General features: G+C 40.8%; 1 protein-coding gene across 1 annotated transcript in view; it reads left to right on the forward strand.

The window, feature by feature from the left end:
- lrrk1 (leucine-rich repeat kinase 1) overlaps positions 1-13,334 on the forward strand; it is a 52,473-nt gene that overhangs the window by 35,201 nt on the left and 3,938 nt on the right. Inside the window, exons 27-37 of the mRNA XM_032560282.1 lie at positions 830-1,027; positions 1,112-1,251; positions 1,329-1,466; positions 2,298-2,492; positions 4,404-4,555; positions 6,893-7,010; positions 7,100-7,216; positions 9,866-10,063; positions 10,164-10,378; positions 11,563-11,988; positions 12,558-12,659. Coding sequence (XP_032416173.1) covers positions 830-1,027; positions 1,112-1,251; positions 1,329-1,466; positions 2,298-2,492; positions 4,404-4,555; positions 6,893-7,010; positions 7,100-7,216; positions 9,866-10,063; positions 10,164-10,378; positions 11,563-11,988; positions 12,558-12,659 — 1,999 coding nt within the window. The remainder of the gene's footprint in view (positions 1-829; positions 1,028-1,111; positions 1,252-1,328; positions 1,467-2,297; positions 2,493-4,403; positions 4,556-6,892; positions 7,011-7,099; positions 7,217-9,865; positions 10,064-10,163; positions 10,379-11,562; positions 11,989-12,557; positions 12,660-13,334) is intronic.

Here is a 13,334-nt window from a genome sequence, read left to right on the forward strand (position 1 = left end):
CTATTCCAAAAGGTGATCCTATCCACAACATGTGGCCTATGCACTGAATGACCACTACAAGATGACGCCACACCTGAATCTGGTTTAGGACAGGGTTAAGGTGTAGTTCTTGGTCTGGTAGAACGTCACTCGGCACATAGAGACAATGACATCTGCAGCATGTAGCACTGAATCTTTATGTATCTAAAATATTTCTGAACACTCTTGTAACCATTGTTTGTTATAATAAGTTATGCATGTTATGATTTTTCTTATTTTTTATATGCATAAATAGGCCAGATTTGTGTAATTCAGACTATGCAGCAATTATTGCTGAGTATAAAACCTACATTTTCACTAACATAACCAACATAAAATGTAATAATTCATAAGTATCATGTGTTAGGGAGGTCCAAGGATTGAAATGCATGCACTTATTTTGCAGGAAAAAAATTTTTATTAAACGGGTTAATGTAAACTTAGCTGTAGAGGCCATTGAGCTAGTAGAGCTAGTAGAGCTAGTAGAGCTAGTAGAGCTAGTAGAGCTAGTAGAGCTGTGAGCAGAAAGGATCTGCAGTAGCAGTCAGTTGAATCTGAAGATGCCTCTGACTGAAGGCTGTTGGTGTATGACAACCTGTCATGACATGCTAACAGCTTAAATATATTTCTGCAAAGATGTGGGTAAAGGAAGTCTAAGTTGAGTCTAACAATGAGAGTTAACCCTTTTAGTGTTAACCTTTTTTATATAGTGAAAATATGGATAAAACGTGTTACCTGCTGCTGCTATCTTTTATAATATTCTGTAGTTTATTAAAACCATGACAGTAATAAGCTCTTGTTTGGCTCTCAGACACCATGGTGAAGCACCTGCAGTTTGTCAACGCGTGTCGCAGCTTCTCTGAGTTCCGTCAGGAGGCCAGCATGTTGCATTCTCTGCAGCATCCCTGCATCGTGGCTCTGGTGGGCATCAGCATTCATCCCCTGTGCTTCGCGCTGCAGCTAGCGCCTCTGGGCAGCCTCAACACGGTGCTGGAGGAGAGGCACAAAGGCAAACACTCCTACAACCGTCTGTCTGCTCATTTCCTCCGAATGCCTCCAACATTTACTTGAACACTTTGTGTCTCTTGCCTAGGCTCAGAGTACATGCCTCTTGGTCACATGCTAACCTTTAAGGTAGCGTATCAGGTTGCAGCAGGACTGGCCTACCTCCACAGAAAGAACATCATCTTCTGTGACCTGAAGTCGGACAACATCCTGGTGTGGTCCCTGGAGGTGTGTATGCGGCTTCCTGCACCAGCGCCACGTCTGGAGGCCTGAGGGCTGCTGCTCATTAAACTGTGCTGCTCCAGGTTCAGGATCCCATCAACGTTAAGCTGTCCGATTATGGAATCTCTCGGCAATCCTTCCATGAGGGGGCGCTGGGAGTGGAGGGAACCCCAGGATACCAGGCTCCCGAGGTCCGACCGGGCATTGTGTACGACGAGAAGGTATCAAGCTTCTCTTTATTACTTAACTCTGCAAATACTGTGGTTTTGATCTTTACAGCTCATAATGTAGTTATGCCAAGGTGCTGGTCTTGTTGTTCTGTAGTACTTGAATGAACAAATCGTTGAGACTTTCAGTCTCTATAGCCGGTAGAAACAAACTGCAATGAAATTCTGTTAAAGAGGCTTTATTAAACATGAATTATAAAAGGGGGGTTGGGGGGGTCTGTACATGCACCACACACTGTTCAGATTTTTATTTGCATGAAAATAATTTTAAAAGATGGAATCAAGCATTATTTCACAGATATGGAAAACATTATGTTGGTCTATCACAAGAAATCCCTGAACAACACATAATGATATTCACATATTTTTCATACCTGTAGCAGGTATGAACGTTTAGCAAAACGTTTAGCAAATTGTTTCTTCTGATTATTGTTTTGGAGCCCAGACTTAAAGCTCATGCAGAATCTGTGGAGGGAGCTAAACATTAGGGTGATGGTAAGGAGGCATTTCAACTTGGAGCTCATCATCAAAGATTAATGAATGAATTTGGATAAACCAATAATATTTTATCTGCTGATTATTGATAAATCTGCATTGCATTGTTTAATAAAAGTAAATGAACAAGGGTAAAATATTTGTTCCTCTTTTTGGTTGAATGGAATGGTGATTTTAAATCTGAATCTGCCAGAAGTTTGGATCATTTTTGGGTGGAGTTGTGATATTGTGTTCCTAGAGCAGCTGCAGTTGTTCCTGTGTTTGGACATTTCCAGCTTAGGGCCCACTGTAACGCTGCTGAATGCTTTCTGCCCTCCCCCGTCCATCCAGGTGGACATGTTCTCCTATGGAATGGTTCTGTATGAGCTGCTGTCTGGGCGGAGGCCGGCTCTGGGGAACCACCAGCTCCAGATAGCCAAGAAGCTCTCCAGAGGCGTCCGGCCGGTGCTGGGCAGCCTGGAGCAGGTCCAGTTCTACAGCCTCCACACCCTGATGACTGAGTGCTGGGACACCAAGCCTGAGAAGGTGAGTCCATCAGCAAAACGCTGAAGCTTTTTGTCTTGTTGTCTTCATGGATCCTGTGATGTCACATCATATTACTGACATGTCATTTCATCAACACAACAGGCTGTTTATATAATAAATACTAAGGTTGGGTTTCATATCTAAACAGTTTCTGAATTTGTTACGTAATGCTGCAGTTTGTAACTTTGATTAAAAAATAATGTGTTTTATACATATTTGTTAAAACTGTCACTATGATGTGGCGGTTTGATATGAGAAAATCTATGAAAAAAAAAATCAAGCAAATTTAGCTCCTACTGCCATCTGCAGAAATACACTGCTGAGTCAGAAACAACCAATCAGAGCCAGGAGGCGGGTCTTAGCGCTGTCAATCTTCCTCATATACACACTGCTCACATCCTCCCCCTTGCTCTCTGCTACGCTGCAGCTGGTTCTCCACAACTGGAGCTTCCCACAAATGCTAATGCTAGTTAGCATGGTCAGTGATGATGGCAGAAAAGCGGTTTTCCTGGAATGGTAAATTGTTTCTCTGCCATGAGCACATTGAGCAGCAAGTACATGAGGTTGATTGACAACACTAAGCCCCTCCTCCTGGCTCTGATTGGTTGCTTTGGACTGAGCATCTGGCAGCAGGACCACAGGGAGAAAGCAGAGGAGCCTCATTTATTCACAGATGATCTGTCTCATACTGTCACAACATAGTGACATTTTTAGCAAATTTTACATGTTTAAATATGTAAAATATATATATATATATTTTCAGAAAAGTTACCTATTGCAGCTTTAAGGATCATGCCATGTTTTATTTTTTTTAATTTTAAAGTATCACTTTTATTTTTATCCCCATTTTCTGGCGTTTGACTTTTGCATCATACAAAGCAGACTCTCTGTTACAGATTTTCTTCTCACTCTTTCTCTCTTCAGTTTTATGTGTTGAACTCTCAGCCCCACTTATTCTGAAACACAAATTCCAACTCTAGCCCACAGCAGACTTGGTAGACCATAACAGAGTAGGACCCCTCTGGTTGCCTGTCAGATCATGAGACTAGAGAGGAGCTGACCATGATCAGGACCGGCCGTCCTGAAGAACTTTATTATACCGTTTTTCTTCAAAATATAAGATGTCACTATTAAGGCATTTACTGTCCAGCACTAAACTGCGGTGTAATTATGTAAACTAAAATATATACAGTACAGACCAAAAGTTTGGACACAACTGTGTGTCCAAACTTTTGGTCTATACTCAGTTCAGACCAAAAGTTTGGACACACCTTCTCATTGAATTCAATGAGAAAGTGTGTCCAAACTTTTGGTCTGTACTGTACATGTGGTGCATGCATAAATGAGGAAGTAAAGCATGAAGTGCAATACTACTGAGGAACTAACACTTAATGTCACTCCCTGCTAATTAGGAGCTGCTTTTATTTTTAACTGAAAAACTATAAAAGTTATTAATCATGAGAACTGTAATTTTTAGTAAGCATAGAGCCACATATATACAGTATGTAGTCAGTTTTGTCTAGGGGAGTATCTTGAGAAGTTCAGTGTACCAACCCTCTACTTTAGGACAGTTCCTAGAAGTCCAGTATTTGAGAATCATTTTTCTTGAACATATCAAAGGATTTCAAACAGCTTAGCGTTGTTGTTGTTTCTTTCGTCTACTGTAGCTGTGAGAATGCATGAATGAGCTTGGATGTAAAACAAAACCGTTTGGTCCATGTGTGGACTGTATCAGGGATGTACAGTACAGTAATTGTGCAAACTATTTTGAAAACAGAGGTTCCTGGAAATATCTCATATCTCTAATTTATTTTGTTTTTATTTTGTAAAGCATTCATGGGTGTTCTGTAAGGACCAACAGATAAAATGCATAAATTAATATGCTCAACCATATTGCATGTGTGTGTTTAGAGGCCAGTGGCACTGTGGTGTGTGAGACAGATGGAGGAGCCCAGTTTCCCCTGCCTCAAGTATCTGTTGTCCTGCGACAGCCAGTCGCAGCTCTTCCTGTCCCAGCTGCAGGGATGCAGCGCTGTCTTCTGGCACGGAGACAACGAGGACAGGTTTGTCTCTGTTTAGATGTCTCCTCTTCACTGCTCTGTAAATCAAATGTTCAGTCTGTGCTTTTAATCAGGCAAAGGATTAAATCGTTAAAGGAAAGCATCGTGATGCCAAACTCTCAAAAATATTGGCATTGTACTGAGACTGCTAACCTGACAACAATATTATCATGAAATGACTGTTATTTTAATTTAATCCTTAGATTTTAAATACTGACCCAACAGTGAGCATGTCATGGCTGAAGCCAAACACTCATTACATTTTATTCCCTCATTTAACAGGTAGAGACAGCAACATGATGAGATTTACCAAGAAATTCATCTTTCTATCGACTACATTGAAAAGTGTGTCCATGTACATATGTGTTCAAAGGTTTTGGCTGCAGAACAAACTTTTTTGGCTTCTAGTAGGGGTTCCCGGATTGGTCGGCACATTTCCGTAGTTTTGGGAGATCAGAGATCAACCGATACTTCGATGAGAAACCGATCTTATCTTCCTCTAAACAGCTCCGACAGTCAGCCGCTGTCCCCTCCTGTTCTGCCTTATACAGGGCCGCCTGACAGAAACGCCCTCCAGGTCACGTCTGAACGTATGTGGCTAAGAAAAGTCCTCTCAATTGCTAATTTAGCAATTTTGTTGCTTTTTTTTAGCAACTTTTCAGACCTCTCTAGCAACTTTTTTATTTTCAAAATAGCAACTAGCGACAAATCTAACAACGTCTTTCTGTGTTATTGGAGAGCAATGTTCTAAACTTTTTCTTTATGTTAGAGAGCACCACCTCACACACAGGTGTTGCTCAGGTTTGACAACATCTGCAGGTCAGGCTTTTAAAGTTTGGCAAGCCAGAAGATTTTTAATACAATTTACACTGAAGAACATTCAATAAGCTTAAAATACATGAAATTCCTGTAAAGAGGGAACATTTCCCATAATGACTGTTTTTCATCAGAACTTTTTTTTGTCTCTATAATTCAAATCCTGACTGATGATATTCTTTGTGAAAAACTTTTTTTCTTGGCTGCTATTGAGAATTTAAAATGTTCAATGAAAGCAGCTTTATGCCCACATGCAGGTGGTGTTAATTATAAGTATGGACTCCTGCAGGGTTTCTCTGCTTTAACCTCTCCCTCTCACCCCTCCCACTCCTGTAATTTTGTAAAAGTTGTATCACCATTTGCTGCCCAATCAACTCATGTCTGCTTCTGCACCTTATGTTGTTCACATCAGGAACTTTTGAACCACAATGTGTTGACATTGACTGTTTTTTATTTGTGTTGCCCACTCTACAGCTTGAACTTTTTAGTCTCTTTGTTTAAAGAAATGAGTCCAAAGAAAAGTTCAGATAAAAATGTTGGCAAGTTTCTAATTGATAACTTTACAACAAAGTCTGACTGGTTAGAAAAGGAAGGAAAAAAATCAGTTTGAAATGTACACATTTCTTTTTCTGTTTTATTTGCTATTTTAGATTGCTGGGCTCTCTTGGGTTGTTTTTTTTTTTACAGATTTCCTCTATGGAAGACACTTTCATCATTTGGTTTTGTAAATGAAGACAAATCAATTGGAAAGGGAAAAGCCAGTCAGTCTGATTCTTTAGAGCAGGGGTCTCAAACTCCAGTCCTCGAGGGCCTGCAGTTTTTAGATGTGCCACAGGTACAAAGCACTGGAATGAAATGGCTTGATTACCTCCTGCTTGTGTAGATCAGTTCTCCCAGCCTTGCTAATGACCTAATTATTCTATTCATGTGTGGTGCAGCAGAGGCACATCTAAAAGTTGCAGGACTGCGGCCCTCCAGGACTGGAGTTTGAGACCCCTGCTTTAGAGGTAGTAGCCCCAAGCTATGCTGCACATTCTATAACATACCTTTTCATATCCTAAAGACACACCCTTCTGGCTATAGCTAATGGCAGCCATTAGTGCAGTCTTTACTAGTAGTTAAGACTTTATTTAGAGATAGAGCTGTATCCTGGCTCTTTCTTGGACTCTCATCGTCGTCCACTGTTCCATCACTATCATCATCCTGGATAAAGAAAGGAGTAAAAACTAGATTGTTGTCTACTATCTGTGATCTAAAGTAGGTTCATTCTGAGCTGCTGGAACTCCACAGTGTGATCAGTGGTTCGTCACTACAGACTCAATGTGACATGGCAAGTCTTTATTTTGGGGCAGAAAACTTTTTGGGTCTCTCAATAAGCTGCACTGTTTGGCTAGCTCTAGGAGTGTGTGTGCACCAAAACACACAGCTGGTCCCAACGTATAGAATGGACCAAACTCTGGATTATATTTGGTGCTTCTGATTGTTTGGTCTTCCATTCTTGATGGTTTCCCATGCATTGTGCAGAAACTACAGTGTGGTGAATGTAGAGAAGGGCCAGGTGGAAGTAAAGAGGATGTGTTGTCCTGGCAACAGGATCAGCTGCCAGATGAAAATGCCAAATTCTCTATGGATATCTACTGAGGTATGAACAATAATAACACTAATATTTATTTTTGGGGTATAATCAGTGAAGGGTTTCAGATAATCACTCTTTCTGTGATTATCTGAAAGGAGCAGGAGGTGTTTGTCTACAGCCTGAAGGACATGTGTCCCCTCAGTCAGCCTCAGAAACGCCTGTCCTGTCCAGCTGTGGTCACCTGTCTGTTCCACGTTCCAGCTGCAGAGCAGGTCAGTTCCAATGGCAGCAGACACAAACACACACAAACACGCAAATACACACAAACACATGCAAATACACAGATCATCTGTGTTCCTCTTAGCTGGCTCAAACCAACACGTTGGCCAAATGGCCCATAATAACCCAGTGGTCTCCAACCTGAGGCTCTGGAGCCACAAGTGGGTCTTTGGACTCAGATGACCTTGGCTAAAAATGATAAAGAACCCGTTTCTGACATATTTTATATATAGATATCATAAAAAAATGACAGTTTAAGTAGTTCTTCAGTTTCATTTGGTTTTCCTGGAAATCTTTCTAAGAGCAAGTTTTCTTGTTTTTGGAAACAGACGAGGTTTTTTTCTCCACAAATATCAAAATACCATGGAAGAAAATATATCCATCCTACTTTTGCAAAAAAAACAAATAAACAAAAATTATGTTTTTCTTTCTTTCCCTGCATAAGGAGAGAAAGCTTCGAAGCTTCTTACTGCCATAAAATATTAACATGAGACTCTAGAAGTAGTAAAATCTTTCCAAGCTGGAGGTTTGCTCTCTGAAGAGACCAGAATTGAACATTGGCCACCTGGCTGTATTTTTAGCCAATAAACCATTACTGTACAACCTGCTTGGTTTGTAAGACAACAAAAAAGGAAAAACTAAGAAAACGCAAATTAGCCATGTTATCATCTACGGGTTTGAACAGAATCAACCAGGACAGGCAAATCATAATTTGTAATCTGCAACAAACAGGAAGTAGAGGTTGAGAAAGCTTGAAAACAACAGAAAGAGTCTTGTCCTCCAAACCAGAGGTTCACAGCCAGACATTCTCAGAGATCCGTGCCTCTGGTAAAGCACAGACCCAGCAGACCCAGTGTGAAGGTTTGCTGCAGCAGAACTTATTTGGCTGATGTGTTTTCATCTCTTCTTTGGCCCATTAACTCTTTATTGGAATAACCAAAAACTACCTCAGCTAGCATAAAAATGTTTTTGTGAAATCTAGAATGTTTGAATTTTATTTTGAACTTCATCATTTCCATCAAACTTTTCTAATGCAATACTTCAAAACGCACATTAAAAACAGTTGATGGAAACACTCCTTGTGGCAAAACAGTTTAAATGGCAAAAGAAAAGAAACTGCTGCATTACTCATGCAGAAGCTCTGTTCATGAAAAATGCTCCTTATTTTTATATATAAGACTTTCTGACATTAATGAGTTAGAGCTCCAAAGGACAGGAAGGAGAGCTTTGCTGCCAAACGTTTACCCCTGAATGCCTTACCCCTTAATAGTGGGTAAACATAAACCCACTATTTATGAAGAATGAGTTGGTTACACTTTACTGCTGACTTTGGATCAGAATGTAACCAAAGTGAAACAATCTGTTGTTCATCATGAGTGCTTGAGGTTGAATGTTGTGTGCACTTTGCTATATGTTCCTGTCTGACATAAATAAAAAAAATATTTCTACTGGAGATTGAAGTGAATGCTCTAAATACCCAACTGATCAGAATACCTCAGCCCCTCCCACCTTCCTTAAAGGGTCAGAGTAATGTCACACACCCACACCCCTACACACACACACACACACACACACCACCACCACCTCCTTCTCATGCCTTTATGAGTTGGATTCTGGTTTGGCCCAGGCTCATTCATCTGACACAACAGATCTGAAACCAAACAGCAAAGTTTCTGATCCCGATTTATTTTTTTAGACTATTCAGTGAGACTTTTAAAACCTTATTATGACGTCAGAATAAGAAACGTATTGCTTTAAAATTGCGAACAAATCTGCTTTTTCCTATTGCTAAATATTCACCAAAGCAACCTGCACTCTTCCAAACTCTAATATGGCGGTCTGCCTAATTATCCTGTATGTGTGCTGGCTATGCAGAGCAGTATTCACCTCCTTGGATGTTTTACCCTTTTGTTGCTTTTACAAATAAACGTTAATGACCAAAATGTGGCTTTTTGACAATTACCGTAAAAAAAACAACAAACCTTTAATGTTAAATAGAAACTTGATGATACAGATTTAACTCTACTTGGTTTTGCTGGGACTTACTTAAATTCTCTCCGACAACAATCGATTACTGCCCGTTGTTTATGCTCAGCAACATTTTTCCCTTGCATGTTCCACGTGTTCATACAGAAAAAGGGAAGCAATCATTCAGTTCTGTGACTCCTACAGCATGGAACCAGCTCCAGTCTGAACTAGAAGTGTTGGATCTTATTTCATTGGAATTTTTTTGACGGTTCTTAAAAGCGCTCAACGTGATTCTATTAATTAGTGTCATTGCTTTTAAACTGTTTTGCAATTTGTTTCAAACTCATGCATTTGTTTTAAGTTTATCTTACTTTTGTGTAACCAGGTTGTTGTGTCTTGCTGGTTAAATAAATAAAGGAAAGGGAAGCAAAGAAGCTGATTTCTGCAAAATAATGAGAATTAAATCAAAATATTTAACATACACTATGTGATTCCATAAATATCCACACCTTTAAGCTGACTGACTTATTTCAACAAGACGGTCAAAAACAAAACAAGAAGATAACAAAGGAATAACAAATTTAAAAATGACATACTTCCCTAAAGGTACTAGACAATGTGCATGAATACTTTCCCTAAGATGGTAAACAGAGGTGTTTTCCTTCTCTACCCAGAGCCTGGCCAAGGTGTTTGCTGGGATGTCTGATGGTTTGGTGGCTGTCTACACCTTGGTGGACGACCTTCCTCTGGACGGAGAGATGTACCTGTGTTCACACACCTTAAACAAGACCGTGTTTGGCCTGAAGGACTCTGACCCGAGGCAGAGGCCCTACCCGGTCCGGAGCATGGCTCTGCTCAGCAGCGGCTCTCAGGTGACCATGAAGCCACATTTTCAGATCCCAGAGCTCATCATATAGTTTGTGTTTTCCACTCCTGGAGTTAAAGTGTTAGTTTGTTGTGTGTGTTTTCCAGCTCTGGTTCTCTAACGGACCGGGCCTGCTGGTCATTGACACCAGCAGTCTCCAGGCAGTGCGAAGGCTAGAACCGTACAAGGCTCCATCGTCCATAGTGAGCATGACCACCAGCTTCAGTCTGTGTGGAGAGGAAGCCGTGTGGACGCTGGACGACCACAGCAACACGCTCAAGCTGTACTACGCCGCCTCATACGAGCTGTGTGCCACCTACTGGTAGGTGTTTGTCAACCCATGTTCCATTTGCGATACAGAGGCAGAAACCAGTGGTCAACAAAATGTCCTTTTAAGCTACATTAATCTAAGCAGACGGTCAGCTTTTGATGGTCATTTCTTGCTGAAATAGACTATTGGGATTTACTTTGGAGTTCTGCTTTTTGTGAAATCAGACTGTGTTGCGTTTTTAATTTTTCATTTACAATAATGGGTTGCCACTGAAAGAGAAATATTGTAACCATGCAGCGCATCCGTAATCATCTGAAATTGTGCTAAAATGAAATATAATTACGTAAAATAACCTCTTCAGAAATTCTAAGTAATTTTAAATGAGTTAAGGCTCTAATGGTTCACATGTCAATAAATCACAGGATTCTGTACTGATACATTTACTGCCAGATAAGCCCAGAAACTACATGCTAGAGCTGTGTCCATATGGAAATCTGGGTCCATTTCGATATGCAACATTAATAATGCTGATAACCGATATTTATTGATATTATAGACATGATAGATATTACACTACCATTTCAACATCTTCAAAAGAAAAACAACCACACCGCTGACCTCACCACCGCTTCCCTGCTTCAGTTAAACTCCCACAATCCTGTGCTGCATCATTGTCACATGACCAAACGTTACATGACCAACCTCCTCCAGAAACCAACAGCAACAAGATGGAAATAAATATCGGTTGTTAATATTGGCCCATTTTTATCAGATTGATAATGATATGTTAAAAAATGACTAATTTCAGACTAATACTGATGTTGGTGTCGATATATCATGGAACGCCTGCTACTATTGAAAATGAGTATCGTTGTCTGCTTCTTGAATTGACAATTACCAGAAGAGTAAAGCTGTGTTAAAAATGTTTGTCTTCGTTGTGGTAATTCTCTGTGGAACTACTGATTAGTTGAAGTTATGAATGTAACAAAGTTCTGCTCTCCTTTGGATTAAAAGATCCATTTAAAGACAGTTAACATGTTTAAAGCTAAAAACTGTCTGCTGAATTATACAGGAAATGACAGTGGAAACATGTTCCACTGTCAGATTTATTCTCCAGTGGAAGTGTGGAGCCTCAGGTTTAGCAGGGGAATTATTGATCAGGAATGTAGCACTCATCTGTATGTTGAAACATAATAGAGTTTTGTTTTGATAGCTTTTTTTTTCCCCAATTTGAGCTGTGGGGACAGAAACCCTTTACGGGACGTGTTCGCCGTGCAGCGTCCTGCTGGGATGGCCGCGGCGGCAGGTGATGACATCAACACTACGGACCAGAACGGGAAGCTGGAATGGAGTAACGGAGATGTGACGCTGATTTTTAGTGAGGAGGCGGGCACACAAATCATCCAGCACCAGGATTCTGTGACAGACTACTGCTCCCTGTCATCTCCCTGCTCTCTGGAACCGCCACAGTCAAACTGTCTGAGCGCCACAGACTGCAGCTCACTGAAGAGTAGAAGCTGTTCGCCGTTGGCCCTGAATCTGCAGGCCCAACAGGAACCCAGAACTACTAACCTGGACTCTGCTGAGGAAATAAACCCTGCCGTCCCTGAACTGCAGGCCTTTAATCTGCTGCCGGTGAATGGGACAGTGTGGATCCCCAGGTAAGAACGGTTCACCCACCTGGAGGCCTTGTGATGCGTCTGATCCAGCTGAGAGGAAAACTGTTTCTATGGCCTTCACTTTTCTAAACGTTAAATACAAAATTAAACAACGCATAGTATGGATCTTTCCACTATTAGTTACACTGCAAAAAAACTAAATCTTGCCAATTATTTTGTTCTAGTTTCTAGTGCAAATATCTTAGTAAACTTCAAATAAGACAAACTGACTTACGAGTAACTTTTCAGCAAGATATAGACTTGTTTTAAGTAAATAATTTATGAAAAAGTACTAGTTCCATTGGCAGATTAATTCACTTATAATAAGGTGTTATAAGTATAATAATAATGTTAATAATAATTTGCCAATGGAACAAGTAGTTCTTCAAAATATGGAAAAAATTGTCTTTGGTTTCTCCCTTTCTTCCTGTCTTGCTAGTGACTGTCTGCTGCAGGGAGACAGTTGGTGCTTCAATGAAAGAAGCAGAAAATTTCAACATTCAACTTTGGAAAGAAACTGAATTGTTCTGCAATCTTTGTAGAAACTGATGCTGAATGTGTGTGTTTGACAGGCGTGGAGGTGATTTGATAATCATTGAAATCCAGTCCTGTGGAAATCAACTCAGGGGACGTGTCTCTGCTGTCCTCAGTCCACCGGGACTGTCCTCTCTGGGGTAAGTTATTCAGCTATTGTCCCTTCCTGCAGGAATCAGGGTGTTCTGGTGGGTCGGTTCCATCACTGTGGACACAAACTCTGCAGCAGTAACCAGGCCTGGTGAACGGCCAGCACCTCAGAGTCCTCTGGGCCTGCAGGGTGGGGTTGGTGGTGGCACTGAAGGAACAAGCTGAAATCTCTGAATGTTTGACTTTTCCTAGAAATTTATTTTCACTTTTTTTTTCCTTTGTTATTTCAGGATAATCTCCGCTCCTTATTTTTGCAGCTTCAGTTAGCTCAGAGGACAGCTCACTGCAGGCTCCAGTTAGTTTAGGAGCAGATCTGCATTTTGAATCACATAGCATCAAAAAATGAATTTAATTACATGTTTAGAAACTATAAGAATTTCCATAATAGAGCTGAAATTACACCCATTAGAACTGAAGCTCAGTTCATTTCAGAACTTTTAGTCCCATGCAGCATGTTGTGTGAACTTTTGAAAGTTTTTTTGCTGCAGCCTGCTGCCCCCCCCCCCCCCCCAGTCCCCCTCCTCTGCAGTGATCCTCCCTGGGGTTCCCATGGTCTGAGGGTGTGGGGGTTAGGAGGAATTGGGGTTGGATGTCTGTAGCTCCTCACAGCCGCTATTGAACATTCATATAAAGAAACCTTCTATTAACTAACACACACACGCACG

Source organism: Xiphophorus hellerii, chromosome 4 (assembly GCF_003331165.1).
Source record: "Xiphophorus hellerii strain 12219 chromosome 4, Xiphophorus_hellerii-4.1, whole genome shotgun sequence".
Lineage (NCBI taxonomy): Eukaryota > Metazoa > Chordata > Actinopteri > Cyprinodontiformes > Poeciliidae > Xiphophorus > Xiphophorus hellerii.